Source organism: Akebia trifoliata, chromosome 5, assembly GCF_017979445.1.
Source record: "Akebia trifoliata isolate Shusen 1 chromosome 5, ASM1797944v1, whole genome shotgun sequence".
Taxonomy (NCBI): domain Eukaryota; kingdom Viridiplantae; phylum Streptophyta; class Magnoliopsida; order Ranunculales; family Lardizabalaceae; genus Akebia; species Akebia trifoliata.
This window is the reverse complement of record NC_141379.1, coordinates 9,976,464-9,994,292: the sequence shown is the minus strand read 5'-3', so window position 1 is coordinate 9,994,292 and position 17,829 is coordinate 9,976,464. Positions and strand designations below refer to the sequence as shown.

At 33.9% G+C, this 17,829-nt stretch overlaps 2 protein-coding genes across 2 annotated transcripts; one reads left to right on the top strand and one right to left on the bottom strand.

Moving 5' to 3' along the window:
• The first annotated feature begins 1,481 nt into the window (after nucleotides 1-1,481).
• On the top strand, nucleotides 1,482-8,264 carry LOC147401440 (uncharacterized). The gene is made up of 8 exons (XM_086442758.1): nucleotides 1,482-1,962; nucleotides 2,428-2,508; nucleotides 2,678-2,737; nucleotides 6,944-6,987; nucleotides 7,315-7,357; nucleotides 7,465-7,536; nucleotides 7,622-7,723; nucleotides 7,812-8,264. Exons 1-8 carry the CDS (start codon nucleotides 1,570-1,572, stop codon nucleotides 7,929-7,931), a joined length of 915 nt encoding a protein of 304 aa, XP_086298884.1. The 5' UTR covers nucleotides 1,482-1,569; the 3' UTR covers nucleotides 7,932-8,264.
• A 2,868-nt stretch (nucleotides 8,265-11,132) lies between these two features.
• On the bottom strand, nucleotides 11,133-17,707 carry LOC147401439 (protein STRICTOSIDINE SYNTHASE-LIKE 10-like). Its single transcript, XM_086442757.1, has 3 exons — nucleotides 17,340-17,707; nucleotides 12,066-12,335; nucleotides 11,133-11,766 (listed from the first exon to the last, which is right to left on the bottom strand). Exons 1-3 carry the CDS (start codon nucleotides 17,612-17,614, stop codon nucleotides 11,244-11,246), a joined length of 1,068 nt encoding a protein of 355 aa, XP_086298883.1. The 5' UTR covers nucleotides 17,615-17,707; the 3' UTR covers nucleotides 11,133-11,243.
• Nucleotides 17,708-17,829: the final 122 nt, after the last annotated feature.

Sequence of the window (17,829 nt, the reverse complement as noted above, 5' to 3'; positions counted from 1 at the left end):
ATAACTTATCATATTAAACTCGGATTTAAACATGCTGACACTCTAAATTATGTTTTTTGATGTTTTTGAACTCAATGATAACGCCCGTTTGACCAAAAAAGCTACCTATAAAATTTTAAATTTTATCTACTTCAAGTAAATATTTTAATTCTTTGATCATAATCATGATAAGATTTCTTGAATTGTATATTTCATTTGTCAAATTCTCTTTCTAGTAAATCCTTATTTTAGTTCGACAATATTATAATTTATTTTTAATATTTTTTTTTAAATTTTAAATAGAAAAATACGTCAATATAATTGATTTAATTCTTCAATATATGTAATAAAATTTTATAGCGTTACATATGGAATACATGGATTTAGATCTAAATGATGATGGACATGATACTACACAACTAAATCAAAACTTAAAAGATATTGAAGAAGTTGTTAGTGTGATGGTTGAAAATTATGGTAAAAAAAATATCATCTTTTATGAAAAAGAGACAGTATGGTAAAAAGTCACAAACGGTTGAAGATGTTAAGGAGATAATACAAGCGAGTAATGAAAATATGAAGGTGCTTCTATAACAAAAAAGTTGTACAAGAAAATTATGAAAATATAAGGATTTAGTGAAGATTATCTAGAGGTTGCTTTTGAAATCATAAGAAAGGATCTCTACACTACAAAAATATTCATCGTGAAAAATGACAAATATATTAAAAAAAAAAGAATTGGAGTCCTTACGTGAAGAGATTAGGGAACTATAAGAGACTTTTTTTTTTTTTTGAAATTTAGTTTAACTCATCTTATTGGATTTTGAATAATTATAGGAGTTTAATTTATTGAATTTTAAGCAATTCTAGGAGACTTTTAGTTGAAATGATTTAATTTATCTTATGTTTATCTTTTATTGTGTTGACTTAATAGAATTATGATTTTTTCAGTTAAAAATAATTGAATGGTGGTTGATTTTTTTATATTCATTTATGACTTTTAAAATATTCTTGTCATACATTTTTCAAGGTTGGAGGAGATTTAATTTTCATGATTATCCAACTTATGTAATTTTGATTTGTTGAATGATGTCTTTCATTATATTAATAATAAAAAAATCAGGATAACGAACAAATATTTGTCAATCCTATACGAAAATATTTTATTTGTAGTCTTTCGATTTGTTTTAAAATGATATCGAGTCATATGTAAGATATTATTTAACTTTAAACAGAACTTTTCATGAAAAAAATGATATTTTTCAACTTACGTTGTTTTGCATTTGCGGGATACCCAAGCAAATGTAAAAATTTGAATTGGACACAACCAAAACACCAATATCGCAAAATTACGTAAAATTTAATGAATGCAAAATTCTGCAAACACAAAATTTTGTGTTTGACTTTTATTTATTTATTATTATTATAAAAAGTACTTCAAGTGGGTACAAGACAAAAGTGGCTTTTTCGTAATTTTCTCACATAATCCCATCTCCCGCTCTCGCAAGAAAGATAACAGATTCTAGTCGTAACTCGTAACTCCCAACTATAATCTCTCATTTCATAGCTTTCCGTTCTCTTTGGTCCTCTATGAATCTTTTGAACCCTCGTCTTCCATCTTTATATTATTCCCAAATTACCCCTCTACCTCAAATTGTTTCCCCCAGAATAACCTCTCTCTCCCTCTCTGTAATCTCCAGAAATTCTCTATCTCACTATGCCTTCTCTTCTTTCTACTCTTTTCCCCAAATTTCCTTCTCTAAGCTCGAATACAGAAACCCTAAAACCAGAATTTCTAATAAAGAAGCTCCAATTTGGGGCGTTGAAGTAGAAAAAGTAGAAAATAATGATGTTTCGAGGGAATTCGAGGATTTAGCGATTGATGGAGCTGTTTATAAGAAGACATTGAGGTTGGTGGAGTGCTCAATGTTCGCCGCTGTTACCGGATTAGCGTATTTCTTGAGCAATTCTCTTGCAATTGAGGTTTGATTGATCTTTTTGTTTTTCTCAATCTTGTCAACTTTGGGTCCAAAATTGATTCTTTGCAACTGCTAGATAGATTTCCAATTGACCTTTTTAATTTTCCTTGACGTAAACATAAGAAGTATCTATAAATTATTCCACTATGTTTCAATCCAATTTTTAGAATTTAACATTGCTAGATATAGCATATATATATATTTTTAATTTCTAGAATTTTTAGGATGCTAAAATTGGTGTTTTTCATTTAGTAATTTTTTGGGGTTTCGTGGATGCGATAAATTATAATTTTGTACACTAATGTTGTATCAATGATTTGAATTAATTGCTTATTGGTGCAACAATCATAGTTTAAGGCATTGTTAACATGGCTTTTTTTTCCGGTATATTGTTCGTTGTTTTCATTTCTTAAAGTTGTCAATTACCTTAATTGAAACAAAGTTAAAATTGGATTTTGATTTTGTGCAGAATTATTTTGGTTGTTTCTTCTCATTGCCAATAGTAATCTCCTCATTGAGATGGGGTATTCCAGAGGGTAGAAAAACTATGGTTTGTCTCTTCCTCATGTTCTTTTGCTTTAAATATGCCTACTTTAGAATAATATACTTTTTTTTTTAAAGATGAGATTGAACCCAATACTTCATTCAGTGATACACTCGAGCCTAGAAATGTGATATATTAATGGGTTTTGTGGTCTCCTAACACTGTCTTTTGCCAGGTAGCCACTGCTATGCTATTGCTTACTTTGTCCGGTCCAGTGAAGGCATCTACCTATCTGGTGAGTATTCTTGGAGCTTTCCCCAAAAAAAAAAAAGTATTAGTCTTGTGTTTTGTATTTTGGATTGGTTGATACTTCTCTTTTTCAGAATAGTTAGTTGTTCTAATGGTTTAGATTTTAGCATTTGAATGGAGCCTTGGGTGTCTTTATTCGAATACTAGGAAATGTTCTTGCTAATGTTAACATGTGTTGTTACTATAACTTGATTTGGGGTCTACTCTAGTTTAATTAAAACCATGATAGTTGAAACTCTCTCCCTTAGAGACGTACCGATGGAAAAAGGTCCATCCCTGCGACATCAATATACTCTCAATATTTAAAATAGCTTTAGTGATTCCGATTTTTCTATCTATAATAAAACACAATGGTGGACTACTCAGCTAAAGTTATGTAGGGTATACAAGTTGAGACAAAGGACAACCCCACTTTTTTGCCTTCCCTCCTCTCCTCCCTTCAACTTTATTTTCTTTCATCTCCTTCGCCCCTTTTCAATAATACTCCTCTAACTTTACTATCTTTCCTTTTTTACCCCTTTAACCCTAAAGAGGATGCCCGTGCCGCAAGCATGGACAAACTCTATTACTTTTAAAATCTACACCCAAGTTACTGTATTTGTTCTTTCTAAACCTGATGTAGGACGATGCAACTAACCTACAATGATGAATTTGAGATCAAACTAAATTACCAAGGACACAAAAAACTATAAAGAAGCAAAATTTACCTTAAATTGAAGAGAAAATCTAATAAGTAATTAAGAAAGAGTTCTAGGCTAATTATAGTCCTACAAGGCTAATCCAAAAGATATGGAAAGAGGTGTTTGAGTAAATATTCTGTAATTTCACTAGCCTAGGGTCTTAATTCAATAGTTAATTTGGATTTCATTGATCTTTTTAAGGATTTCAAGAATTAATTAGGCCCAAAGAGTTTTAATTGGTCATTGTGGGGGTTTCAACAATCTCAATTGACTATACGTTAGAAGGAATCAATTAGGGGCATGAAGTAAGCATTCAGCAAAGACCCAGCAGTAATGAGCTCAATTTTACCCTAATAAGTTGTTTATTGGCTAATTGTATGTGGTATAGGGTTGATAATAGGACTGGGATATGGATTATGGGATTTCAAAATAGTCAGAAAACAGGACCAGCAGGGTTCTGGGCTGCCCATGGGTTTCGACTGGGTCAATCTAGTCATTAAACTATTATGCAGCACAATTCATTTCTGACTGCAAGGAGATGATTCTATGCACTTTGGTCGGGGATTTAGCATCAGTGGAAGACTGGCCAGGTGCTTTGGTTCAAGAGGAAAGGGGTGATGGGGTTAGTTGATGATTAGGATGGGCTTTGCTCTAATATAGTGCAGGAGAATCAGATTTCTGCGGCCATAGAGGGTGCTATAAGCAGTTTGATTAGGGTATATGGCAGTTATGAGATTCGGCTGGGTGTCTGTATAAAAAATAAGTACAGCAGGTTAAAAGTTGGAGAAAGAAAGTAGCAGACATTACTTACCTCAAGTAATATGTTGATAGAGGAGATCAAGGATATCTTGGAGTCTAGGGGTGGAGCTACATAGGGATGAGTAGGGGCTATAGTCCCCACTGAACTTAAAAATAAAAAAGGAGTGATTAGCCCCCTCATTTTTATGTATATAGATATACCCTCCTGTGTTTTTCAAAACAACTACATATATATCCCTAGGATCAACATGATAAAAATTAAATAAAGAGAGACTTATTTGTTCCAATTTTAATACAAAAACTCCCTTTATCAAGTTTGTTACTGAATTAACCTTACTTTATGAGTTAGGCTAGTATGACTAACTTAGTAAGATTTGACTAAGTTTTCAAATCTTACAAGGTTTCATTGGGCCCACATAGATTATCAAAATTTTTTTTTTTTGATAAGGATAAATTCATTAATTAAAGTAGAATACAACGATCTGTCGAGGTGACCAAACGAAACAAAAGATCAACAAGCACACAGGGAATCCCAATGATATACAAACTCCTCGAAAAAACCCCCTTTAAAATCGGGATAAAGCTTACACCAAAAAAATAACAGTCCTAAAACATTCAGAACATTATCTCTAGAAGAAGTCTCAACCCCTTTGAAAATCCTTTTGTTCCTTTTCAACCAATAATTGCAAATGGAAGTAAGTTCCAAAGGATTTTCTTTCTCCCACAAACCGAGGTAGAATCCCAACCCTCAAACATAGACAAAGTCGAATATGGGTTGACCCAATACACCTTGAACAAACGCAGAAAATGGTACCAAATGAGATAAGAGTTATCGTAATGGATTAATATATAGTCAACCGACTCTCCATTCGAATAACACAGGACGCAACAATTTAGGGTCACCCATCCTCTTTTGGTAAGGAATTCAAGAGTCAGAAGTCTATTATGGGAAGCAGCCTAAGTGAAGAAATGAATTTTAGTGGGAGCTTTTGAACCCCATATGAACTTAAAAGGGAATTGCAATGTGTATTCTATAGGAATTTTCATACTTGAAGCGAATGAGTTCACAGTAAAGTTAGAACCTTTAGTGCGGATCCATTCCCTTGCATCCTCTTCCGTATTCACCCAATTAACTTGATCAAGCTGAGTTGTAAGTTCTTGTAGGTCCTGCATCTCCCAGTCATTGAAGCCCCTCCTAGAACCCAAGTCCCAAACAGGTTCGTTTCCTTTAAGGATCAAGAAAGTAGCACATGCCATCCTTTTTTTTTTTAATGAAAGGTTGTAGAGATGAGGGAAATGATAACAAAGCCCCTCCTAGCACATGGATTATCAAATTGGCAATCCAACACCAAAACCTTCTTAATTTCATGGAAAAACTCAGATTCAAAAAAATAAAAATAAAAATAAAAATAAAAAAGAAATCCTTTTTGAGTTTGATCCAAGGTGTTGTTTAAAATAAAATTCAACCGTGAAAATTAACTTTTATATTGAAATTTTCTTTTCAAAGTTCGTTGAATTTTGTCCTCTATAACCAAATGGCATCAGATCGTATTTTTGGATGCCACAAATTGATGCAGTTAGGATCCACTCCAAGGTTTGTTGCGTAACAAATTAACCACATCAATTTGAATTTTATGATGTGGATCCCTACTCCCAGGTTTGCTGGGTAACAAACTTCATAAAGTAGGATCCCTTGGACTTTTGTTATAAAAATGCGTCAGTTAGGTCTGCCAACTAAATCTCTCTTACATAAATAAGGTGATTTGGCCCCTCAGGTTTTAACTAATAGTAGAGAATAGAGAGATCCCTGTGCTTATCAAACTGAAGACAAGTTAGAAATTCTGTGAAACCTGTATATTCATTGATTTTGAAAAGAAAAGTACAAATATATATGGTTTCTCAATCCAATGAAAATTCATACCCTAAGTAAAACTCTAAAATAGATACAAACTAAGAATTCCAAAAATAGAATCCATCGTAGGATTCTTCTTCTTGTTCCAATTGTGGAGCACCGAAATGAAATGTGAAGATACAATGTATTTACTTGAAAATTTTGATTACATCCATTCGCCTTCTTCTATATATGAAAGGAGAATTGACTTAAGAAACTTTCTATTTGGTCTGTATTTTTTTCCTTCTCCTCAATGACATATTCAATATTTTCATAAACTTTAGCTTCTCTTCAGCTCAAGTCGTCATGATCAAAAGTCTGCTTGATATATATATTATGTTATTATCTTCAGGCTGCTACCAAATGGACACTTAATTTTTTGTATTCTTATTGGAATATGAATACTTGGTGGTTATAGTTTTATTAACATAACACTTGTACTTGATGAGGCAATGGTTTCTTAGTGTGATACCTCATTTGGATATATGTACTTTTAATTACTTTAGTAAGCGTATATATATTATGCTATTTAATGATTGCTCATATATTTTAATTCTGAAGTTGGATACATTGTATATATATATAGATTTTTTTTTTTGTATAATTTAGAGTTTTTTAACATTAGGGTTGTACTTGTAATGTGTCAAGAGAATATCACTTATAGCTTTTCCTCGTTGTACACTTTATATCCCTTTTCTTTTTAGTGAGATAAAAAAGGTTCTTTGTCCAGCAAAACCAACATGTTTTTGTGGTTCTTTGGTTTCGTATATTGTGAGCTAGTGCTTTGATTTTGGCCTAGGTAAATTTACTACCAAAATAATGGAATTGCTCTTTGCTTTTTGTGAATTTCTTTAATTTGCAGCTTATGCATGGATTAGTTGGTCTTGCCATGGGTTCGTTATGGAGGTATGTAATGAAGATGTTATTGAAATCCTTATTATTTATTTCTGGTCCTTGATCAAGTTTGAAAGCATTCTTTTAATATGCGACTTGGCCAGCAAGACCGAACTAGTAGGGCTTGGAGAGGAACAATCTAATTGCTTACACAAGTGATGTACCAACTGAAACTACTGTGATTTGGTCAAGTTGTTGTGACTTAGAAACTTAGAAACCATTAAGCAATATCTTTGGCATGTTTTTTTTCTTAAATAAAAAAATATTCTTTAGGGTTATTCTATTCTCAATTCTTTCCACCACCATTAATAACTTCATGGTGGTTGTGTTCTTTCTCAGGTTGGGTGCAAATTGGGGTCTTTCGATCGCTTTGTGCACAGCTGTATTGTCTGTTTCCCTAAGCCTATGTTCTTCATACCTATTTGGTTACTTTTTACCCTTGTGTTGTTTTTGTACTTCTGATGAAGGATGTATTTAATTAATATGCAGGTTCGAGCAACGGGTGCGGTGGGGTATGTTCTACTCTCCTCATTCTTAATAAGAGAAAATATTCTTGCTCTGGTAACTGATTATCCCATATCTCAATGGTGATTTAGCTTTGGTAACTATTTTTATTTTATTTTAAAGTTTTTCCGTTTGCTTGCAGATCACCATAAACATTCATGCTTCTCTCACTTACTTGCTCACAACCATAGGTGTAAATACAATACCATCGATGAATTCTATATATGCAATATTTGGCACTTTGGTAATATCCTGTTTCCTTCTTATGAGTTATAGTTCCTCATTTGTGTAGTTTGAGTCAAACTAAAATATGTTTCTCAATCTTGAAACAGCTTTTGCTCAACTGTGGGTTCTTTGTGTTCTTGCTACACATTCTTTACGCTGTGTTCTTTACCAGGCTTGGCCAGAAGTCTTCATTGAGACTGCCAAGATGGCTGGAGAAGGCAATTTGAGCATAGTTTGATGACCAGATGCCATTGCTGTCTGAATGTGTTTGATTAGTTACTGTTCTTATACCATACTCCAGAGGTAGCTGCTCAGTAGCAAGCCTGCCACCTTTCTTCCATAACTCCTGTTTCATGATCATTGTGTAAACTAATGTATCCATCATATAATCCTCATTGTGACTTGGTTTTAATACTGATCATTCATAACGGTCATGTATTGCTTTCTATTGTTTTTTGGAACATGAACTCTGATTACTGTTGGACAATAGAAACATTTTTGTTAACATTCTAGTCATTCATTCTATGGTAATAATGAAACCTAAGAGTTAACTTTGCCCATAGAAGCATGTAATATAGGGAAACAAATTGTCAATAGGACTCATTAAGTACTTTCTTATCTAGGGAGGATTCCTGAAACATTTCCTTGAAAACATAGAATTCTTTGTGCCTCTAAGAATGGTTCTTTTGGTATATCCCTGGTGAGTGCATCTTCTGACAGACGGGAACACTATACATGTTTAGGACCTGTTGAATCTTAACTTTCTAATTTTGATAGGTTTCAGTGTGAAGGTGGGATTTTTGTTTATAATGTAGTATTAGTTGATGAGATTAGAGATGGAGTTATGGATAGAGGTGTTGAGGTCCAAGGGATTTAGAATAATTAGAACCAGGACTGTGTATTTAGAGTCTAAATTTAGTACTAATATCCATGATGAGGAATCTCCAGTAAAAAAATGATGGTCTAGAAAATCCAGAATATCTATTTCTTTACTTGGGTCTATTATACCAGTTAGGATGGAGAGATTGAGGAAGATGGCACCCATGATAAAATAGAGAGTTGGATAGTTAAAGTGGAGGTGTGCTTCTAGAGTGTTGTGTTACCTAAGCATACCAATCAAATTAAAAGGTAAATTTTACAAGATGATGGTATGGCTGGATATGCTTTATAGAATTGAATGTTGGGCAGTCAAGAAGTTCGTATTAATAGATTGAGTGTAGCAGAATGAGGATAATGAGATAGATTAAAGACAGATAAATTAAAATTAGAAATGAACATATTCGAGAAAATGTAGGAGATGAAGTAAGAGAAAATCAATTGAAAGAATATACAACAATAGATATGAAAGAAGATACAAGTTGAATGTTCTAAAGAGCAAAAGAAGACCCAAAAGAACATTGATTGATATTGTGAAATTGGATATGAACGCACTTCCAATAATAGAAGATGTGGCTCTAGATAACATTTATCGAGGTGTCTCTCCTCTTCTCCCAACTGTACAATCTTTCTGGTAAAAAGGGGTTGTCTTGTCTGCTATGTTGAGCCTTGAGGGGAGTGTGCCTGGGTGGGATTTGGGTTTCAGGAGGAAATTCAATGATTGGGAGGTTCAAGAGCTTGTTGATCTAGCAATTCAGCTTGATCAAGCTCACAGAGACATCACAAAATAGGATGGGAGGGAATGGAGTCGCACTAAAGGTAACCTTTTCTGTTAGCTCTTTTGCGTCAGTGTTGGCAACTCCTTCTAATCCTGTTGCTCATTTCCCTCTCGCTTTTATTTGGGGTTTGAATGCTCCTTTGAAAGTGCTTTTTTTTCATTTGGCTAGTCGCCCTCGATAGGGGGTCTTGTAATTCCAAATTGTTGCTTCTTGTGCAAATTGAGTGCGGAGACAATGGACCAAATCTTATTTGCACATTTGAGTTTTCGGTGTCTATTTGGTCTCATTTGTTTTCCCTTTTTGAGATATCTTGAGGGGCCCTTAGTTTGGCGTTTACTTTTTCCAGAGTTGGGATCAATCCTTGTTTTTCGAAAGAAAACAAATATTGTGGAGGTTCTTCTCTTTTGCAGTTTGTTGGAATTTGTAGTAGAAAAGAATAAGAGAGTTTTCAAGGATGCAGTCTCCACAAGTCAGGAGATTTTGTTAGCTGTTCTGGAATTGCTTCTCTACTGGTGTAAGCTTTGTCTGGAGTTGAAGGGTGTAATTTTTAGGAATTTGTTTTTAGACGGGTTTCTTTGTGCAAGAGTTGGGCGTTTTTCTTTTCTTTTTTTTTTTTTTCTCTCCTTTCGTTGGTCATCTTGATGGCCTTTTTGTACTTTCTGTTTTTCGAAATAAATTTATACTTAAAAATAAATAAAAATTTATGGAGGAGAATAATTCATTTGGCTGGCTTCAAATCTTTGGGATAAGACTTTGATGATGTGGATCTATCACAAACGTAGTGGTGGACAAAACTTATAATTATTGTTAAGAGCTCTTAAGGAAGATATCTGAATTTCAGCTTCAAGATTCCTAGTTTTGAAGGCTGAAGACCCAATTTGCACAGCATCACGAAGACCCCGCACTGGATAGATGCATTTGGACTGGTTTTTGAGAGCATAGAGGGCCGATTAGTCCGTTATTCAAGAAGTTTTGTAGACTATTAATGGGTTGGAGTAACTGTAGAGATGAGAATCTTTTCTTCTTATTTATTTATTTATTTTTTTAAATTTTAAATTGTTTTGATTATTTAAGGATTTATTAGTTATGTAATTATTTTTGTAGGATCCTCAATAATCCTTAAATATAGTTTTGGCCCTAAAAGATTGAGGCTACTTCTTCCATGATATATGGATTTAAGTTCCATCAAAATTAGAATTTTCTCCGCATGATTATCTAATGTCGGCGCCATTTCATTGTCCTGAAGATTGAGAAAAAACTTCAAAAATTAATTTATAATTTAAATTCTCTTTCATATACATGACAAATGGTCGTAGTAAATTGGCCTTAATTAAACAAATATTTGCAGGTTAATTGTGTTAACGAACCAACTACTCCAAATACCCGAGAGTGGAGAAAAATATACACTCTACACTCCCCCTCTCATCTATAAGGGTGGAAAGAATTAAACCCATGACTTACACGAATCTGATGCTCTGATACCATGTTAACCAACAAATTACTCCAGAAGACCGATCTGTTGGAGCAGGGGAGAATTATGAATATAAGAGGATCATGGGTCTTACATGGGGTATGACACACCAAATTGTCTCCTCGCAATTTGTTTGTGCTTGGCTCACCTTCAGTGACTGCAAATCACTGTAAGTTATTGACCATACAAAACTGTGCCAATTTATAACTTTTTTACTTGTAAATACTCGGTAGGTCAGAATTGCAAGTTTTTAATGGATTTAAATTTATACTTATTTGCAGACATACCAAACAGAGGCAAAGTTGCAAAACTTTACAAGACACTTCACTTTATATAATCCTTATAGTTCTTTCAGGAATATGATGTCATCTCAATCCAAATTAAGAGGTACATTAATCTATATTTTGGAGATTTTAATCCTTGACAATACTAACATAAGGCATAACCACAGATCCTATCCACAAACTCCCATTATTTTCTTCGACTTCGCTAACAGATTCAAGAATTCTTCCACCGTTACCATGCAACACCTCCAAAATCTTTCCCTCCTGATCAAGCCGAAGTGCTACTGCATCACTCATTAACGATGATTCCATTGTTTGTGTAGAAATTGTATTTGAACCTTTTACAAGTCTCCCTTGTCCATTGTTGATAGCTACCCAGAATTCTCCCTTAGCATTCCTCTTAATGTTATCTGGGTGTCCTGGAAGCTGGGCAAAAACCTCAATGGTTTTAGCTTTTGGGCCTCGAAGCCAATACCTTAGAATTTGACAAGTGGTGGTCTCCGCGACAATAATGTAAGTGTTATCTTTGTTTAATGCCACTCCATTTGCGAATTTGAGGCCTCCAAGTAAGACGGTCACCTTTCTATTTTGAGGATCATATTTCATTAACCTTCCCGTGTTATCCCCGCTTAGGATCAGTGGTATGTATGCCCTACAAGAATTTGTTGAAATAATTAGTGTAACAGAAGCATTGAATCAATCATCTTTTATTTTTTAGCTAAGCAAGTGATTTAATTAAATCAAATGAAAACTAGTATACAAAGATTCCAGGGTCATGATATCCCCCTACTTTACATTTATTAGTACCACATATATAATCCATTTAAGTGAATAATTCAAGTTTCATTAACCACTGATTTTTTTTTTTTTTAACATTTGAAGATAAAAAATGTAACATAACAATTCAAATTTAATTAAAGAAGATGATGAGACAATGAAAGAAAATCGTACCATCTTTGGAACCAGATGCTACTGTCTGTAAAATATACAATTCCTGTTTTGGAATCGATATCCAAAGCATTGGTGAAGCCGAAGGGTAAGCCTTGTGCACCGGAAGCAAGTTGCATGGCTACCCCACCATTCTGCCCGACCATCAACAGCCCAAAATAAGCATCCGCGATGTAGAGATCACATGTCACTTTGTTGAATTTCAAACCCAGTGGCCTTCCACATATATGTTCCAATTCAGGGTCTTTTGACCCATCACACATCTCCCTGCTCCTATTTATAATCAACCAATAGGACATATTAATTTCTTTTTCCTAATCATTCAATTAAGTATCATTATGGAATTCTAATTATGTCTCAATATAATAATAATCAAAGTTTAAGTATACTGTTGCTCTTTAAAATTAAGGAGTCATAGATCAGTTGGTATGATGCAAATTAGTCACACCAATTGAGTTTGCGGTGAAGCCAAAAGGTCGATATTTTTAATTATGAGGGAGAGTGTTGTATGATTATTTTGAAAGGGTGTTAACTAGCGGGGTTATGATCTATTATGTGTTTTTGTGGCACTTGATGCTTAAGTAGTGGAATTATCCTTTAAAAAAACAAAAATTCTATGGAAAATTACTTAATGAATCCTAATATGGGATTTTCTTTCTAAATAACCCCCAGTTTTGGGTCTAAGCCCAGAATTTGAAATGTGACATAGGGATACAGGAAATCTAATCTAGCCAAGGGTATTGAGCTCTGGGAAAGGATAGCTTAAAGCCTGAGGAAGTAAAGAAAGTAACCATAAAGCATAAAGTCGGGGAAAATGCATGTTCTTGAACGATGTCCTACGACAAATCCCTGATTTTTATGTGTAATTAAAAGGATCCCGTTGTTGGAAGGTTACCAAGTAAAAAAACGACTCTAAAGAAGGAAATATTAATTTAATAAGGTTATTTTATTAGGGTAAAGATGGATTAGGAAAGGGTAGTATTAGGGTAAAGCCTGATAGCATTGGTCAACAAGGAGGCACTGTAAATCAAGCCACCCATTCATGCTAGTCGAGCTCAAGTATTTTCGTAATTTCACTAATATTATGTAAAATCCTAATTAGGTTTCCTAGGATATTTGTATTTATCTTTTTTGGTGAAATGGTGTAATCTGTAACTGCGAGTTTTACTTCATAGTGGAATTGGTGTGATTTGTGGACATACCTCAATCTAAACAGAACCACGTAAAATCTCCATGTTTCTTTGCGTGATTGTATTTTTTGTTTGATTTTTCAATTCGTTTTCTTATTTCGATTGCACTTATTTTCTTAACAATCCTCACACCATAGTCAAATTGTTTCGTCTTATATGAATTAAAAGTTTTGAAATAAGTTGATTTTTGGTAAAATCAGTTCATTCCAAAACTTCTAACCCCATCAAAATAAGTTGAAGAATTGTAAATTGTCCATTTTTTTTTATAAACCACATTTGATGGGGTTAGAAACTTAGGAATGGGCTGATTTTTGGTGAGGATGATTTCCTCACCATATAAATCCTCCTCATTAAAAATAACCCCATTCCTAAATTTTTAACCCACATTAGAGAAAAAATATTTCTTATGGTGTGAGGTGCCCATGGTAATAATTGAAGTGCCTTTAACACTACCCATTAGGAAATGTCTAGGAAAGGGGGATTTTATCCCAATCGTTATAGAGTGGGTATGCACACTCAAACGAGATGTATGCAAAACTCTATACCAAAATTATGCCAAAATTGTTTTATGGACTGACTTGGGCATCAAAGGCTCTATTATGGTACAAGCACACGCATGAGATTTCATAGGAGCAAAGTATACATCAACAAATATTGCAGATCTCAAGATAGAGTAAGATTTATGCATCTACAGTTAACAATTTAGTTAGTGAACTTTATCTATCTAAATGCTTCCTCACCTTAACAAAAGTTTAAAGCATTCAAAATACATTTTCTCACCTCTTTTACCTTACGTAAGTTCTTTAATCATAATTGTGATCTATTTTGATAATTTATGATGGAGAATGATGAACGGAAAATGATCATAATTTTGAGGATTTAGAACTAAGTTTTGGTCTAAGTATCTATTTTGCTATTGTTATATATGCATTTCGATTATTTTGTGAAGATCTAGTCGATGACAAGCTCAATGTTTATCAATTTTTTTAAATGTTGAGCTGCTTTGCCAATGGATAAATCTTCATGAAATTTGAAAACAAATAAATCAATAATTAAAGTACTATTTATTAGAAATTTACATTTTATTAGGAGTAGAATTCCTTCAAGTTCTTTGTCCTAATCAAATCTTTCTATGGTCTTTAGTAGTTTTATTTGATTAAAAGTATTATTTTTTAAATCTATGTAAAGAGAAGAGTTGGTATGGATCGTACCATATTTTTGTGTAGTCGGGAAAATTAATTTATTGAATAATATTACTTTGTCTTCTTCTTCTTCCCTTTTTCTTTTTCTTCATTTCTCTTTCTTCTTTGTATATACAAAGAAATTGCTTTTGCTGGAAGTTATTATTAGTATCAGAACTATTACTTATGATGAATGGCTCGTTTCAGTCATAACTTCTGAAGTTTGACGAGAAAAGCTTCGAGTACAAAAGGAACCAAATGAAGTTCTTGTTTGAATATCAGGTGATTTGGGAAGTTGTTGATCAAACTTACGTGAACAGATGGATCAAGTAAATATCACTCGGGCACAATGAAATGCATTGAAAAATAGTAGAAAGGCAGATATATTACAGAATGCGATTTTTAATCTTTCAATAATCATGCAACTTGCCCTATTGACTTGATCGAGAGAAGAAGTTCTATTTTGGTGTATTGGCGTTCCTTATCCAACAAGCCTGAAGAGTATTGGTGTTCTTTTTTGGATCTTGCAAACGAGTTGCCTTTAATTTTGTATTATGATAGTGATATGGATTACCTCATGTTTCAATTTGGTGGCCGAAAGTACTAAGTAAAATTTCTTTCTTTACATGGACGGTGTCTTTAGGAAGAATTCAAACAGTGGACTTTTTGATGCGGCGTGGTCTGTACGGGACGAGTTGTTGTGTGTTTTGTATGGATAATGAAGAATCATCGGATCATCTTCTCCTTCATTGTAAATTTGCACATGGTATTTGGACTCACTTCTTTAAGTTTTATGGAGTATTAACTTGCCTACCTAGAACAGTGAAGGATCTATTCACTTGTTGGTCGACAACTGATTTCTCATTTGGTGGCTCAATAAGGTTGTTGTGGAGTATTACACCATTTGCAATTTGTTGGGGGGTGTGGCTCGAGAAAAATAGGCACATTTTTTAAGGGAAACAGAGAGATTGTACAGATACGATTATATCTATTTTGGGTCTTATTTTTTGTTGGTCCAAAGTCTATAAAGAGTTTAGAGGGATTTTCTTCAATGATTTTCTTTATAATTGGGATGGGATTTTGTGTATTTCGCGTGAGTAGCGTCTTATTTATAAGGTTTTGCTAGGTTGGTCACCTCGACTGGCCTGGTGTTTTTTTTTTCAAATGAAATGCTATTTATAAAAAAATAAAATAAAATAAAATAAAATAGTGATATGGATTACTCACGTTTATTTCGATTCTATACTAGTTTTGTCTCGGAACATTAAATATTATTTCAAAGAGTAGTGGTTATCCTTTGTAAGATATATTTATGGCTGAAGAAGGCTATCTCAAATGCTTCATTTGGAATAGGAAAGTGTTAAACTGACTATCTACCACTGAGCTGATGCGGAGATCAATGTGGACGGAATCATAGATGTTTTCACTTGTATCTTGAGGGAAAGCGCATATGGTTCCATGCACAACTCTATGTTTGCTCAATGTTGCATGCATGTTGCAGGAAGTCATTTTAGCATTGCCCTTTAGAACATGTGTGGTGTTTCGAGAGCAAAGTAGAGTTAGGATCGTGTCTCGTTCCTATAATAAAGATTAGATGTCTACATGTCACATTTTTTTATTAATGCTAGAGTGACTTTAGTGTAAGACATCTTGACGTGGTGGCGGATGAATGCCCATAGATGCATTTCTTCGAGATGCGAGTAACACATCTACGAATATGCACACCCCACCACGTCAAGGTGTCCCCCGTTGAGGTCACTCTAGCATAACTCACATTTTTTTGAAGTTTAAAACACCTAGTGTTCTTAACCAAGTTGTGTAAGCTGGCCAATCAAGGGCGGAGCCAGGATTTTGTCCATGTGGGAGCAATCAATAATAGAAATTTTTTTTTTTTTGTGGGAACAACTAAGAGTGAAAAAAAAATAGTTGTGGGGGCAACTAAGATTGAAAAAAAATAAAATTGTGAGGGCAATAATGTCCTTTTCTTTTTTTTTATCTGCCACTAAAATCCATCACAATAGCTCACTATTTCATAGAACTTTGAAAATTCTTGTGGGGCGTGTACCCCCACTCTAAATCCGCTCCAGAGGCTAATGTGTTTGAACTACAAACAAAGATGTACCATCTAACGTTTTTATTGGAACGGGAAACCGTTCTAGATCATGAGGGTTCAATCCATTACGAAACTTCAAACAATATGAAAAAGACTCAGATCCAATAAGGTATTCCGTTCTTATAAGATAGGTGTCTACGTAGCACGCTTTGGTGTTTAAAACACCTTGGACTCCTAATCAAGCCATTTAGGCAGCCCAATGTGTTTATTTCCTAATCAAACTGTGTCATGTAGATATCTTTCCTATATCTACAGAAACACAACACCTTATGAGACCTCGACTCTATGATTTTGTGGGAAATATTGATTCATGATGATTTTGTGACCATTTCATGGATCTCGAACCGAAATCCATGCGCCCATGAATGTTTTGTCATTGGAGACTAACATGCACCCATGCTTGTATTTCAGTTTCATGATAAAATACAAGAGTCGTGTTAAAATAAAAGAGTCATTTTGAACGAACAGGATTTCCCATGTGAATCGTCCTTCACATTGAAGGATTTTCGATGTGAATTGTCCTTAACATTAACATTGACTTATCCAAGATCCCATCATATTATCTAATATTTTAAAAATATTGGTATATATAGTCAACTAGGATTTTATATTTCTTCTTTATAAAATCAATTATTTTTTTAATAATTTAAATATTTATATTATCTAAATAGAAATACAAGTTTTAAAACCACACCACCGAGTCAACTCAGTCAAAGTTTAAAACATTGAGCTTAAGTGCTTAACTTACACTTACTGGTATATTATATATAAGTGGGGTTTGATGAGATCATACCTATGTTGTGAAGTGAGGGCGAACTCAGTCCAACCATGGGTGTGACCTTGCCATTTGAAAATGCGACCATCCGAGAGACCTGTGTAGGGGCCTTCTCCCCTACAATCAAAAGCTAGGCTCTCAGGACCCAAAGCAGATGTGAGTTGGAGTCGTTCATAGCTTTCCATGAGGTTATTGTAAGAAAATGTGAGACAAGGAAGTGAGATACAAAGGAAGAAGAAGGATAGAAGAGCAGACAGTGTTGTGGAAGTAAAGTTGAAGAGCATTGTTTCCATGGTCTTTAGTTTGGATTTTCTCAGTACTACTGGTAGGGTAAATATAAGGCTACAAGGTGGTTGGTAAGACAACTAACTACCATATATAATCATGTACTTCAGGGAGTCAAATAGCTACACTTCATTATATGTTTATTTATAAGGTCCCATGAATGAGTTTTAAGTTTCTTAATTATGTTTTTAAAGGGACATTCCAAGTGTCCACGACGATTATT

Excerpts from the sequence above, each read along its gene's own strand:
- LOC147401439 (XM_086442757.1), bottom strand. The coding sequence starts at position 17,614 with ATGGAAACAATGCTCTTCAACTTTACTTCCACAACACTGTCTGCTCTT. Across the intron at positions 12,336-17,339 it reads GCCCTCACTTCACAACATAG|GAGCAGGGAGATGTGTGATG; the intron begins GTATGATCTCAT and ends GATTATAAATAG. Across the intron at positions 11,767-12,065 it reads AGCATCTGGTTCCAAAGATG|GGCATACATACCACTGATCC; the intron begins GTACGATTTTCT and ends AAATTCTTGTAG.
- LOC147401440 (XM_086442758.1), top strand. The coding sequence starts at position 1,570 with ATGAATCTTTTGAACCCTCGTCTTCCATCTTTATATTATTCCCAAATT. Across the intron at positions 6,988-7,314 it reads GCCATGGGTTCGTTATGGAG|GTTGGGTGCAAATTGGGGTC; the intron begins GTATGTAATGAA and ends GTTCTTTCTCAG. Across the intron at positions 7,537-7,621 it reads GAGAAAATATTCTTGCTCTG|ATCACCATAAACATTCATGC; the intron begins GTAACTGATTAT and ends GTTTGCTTGCAG.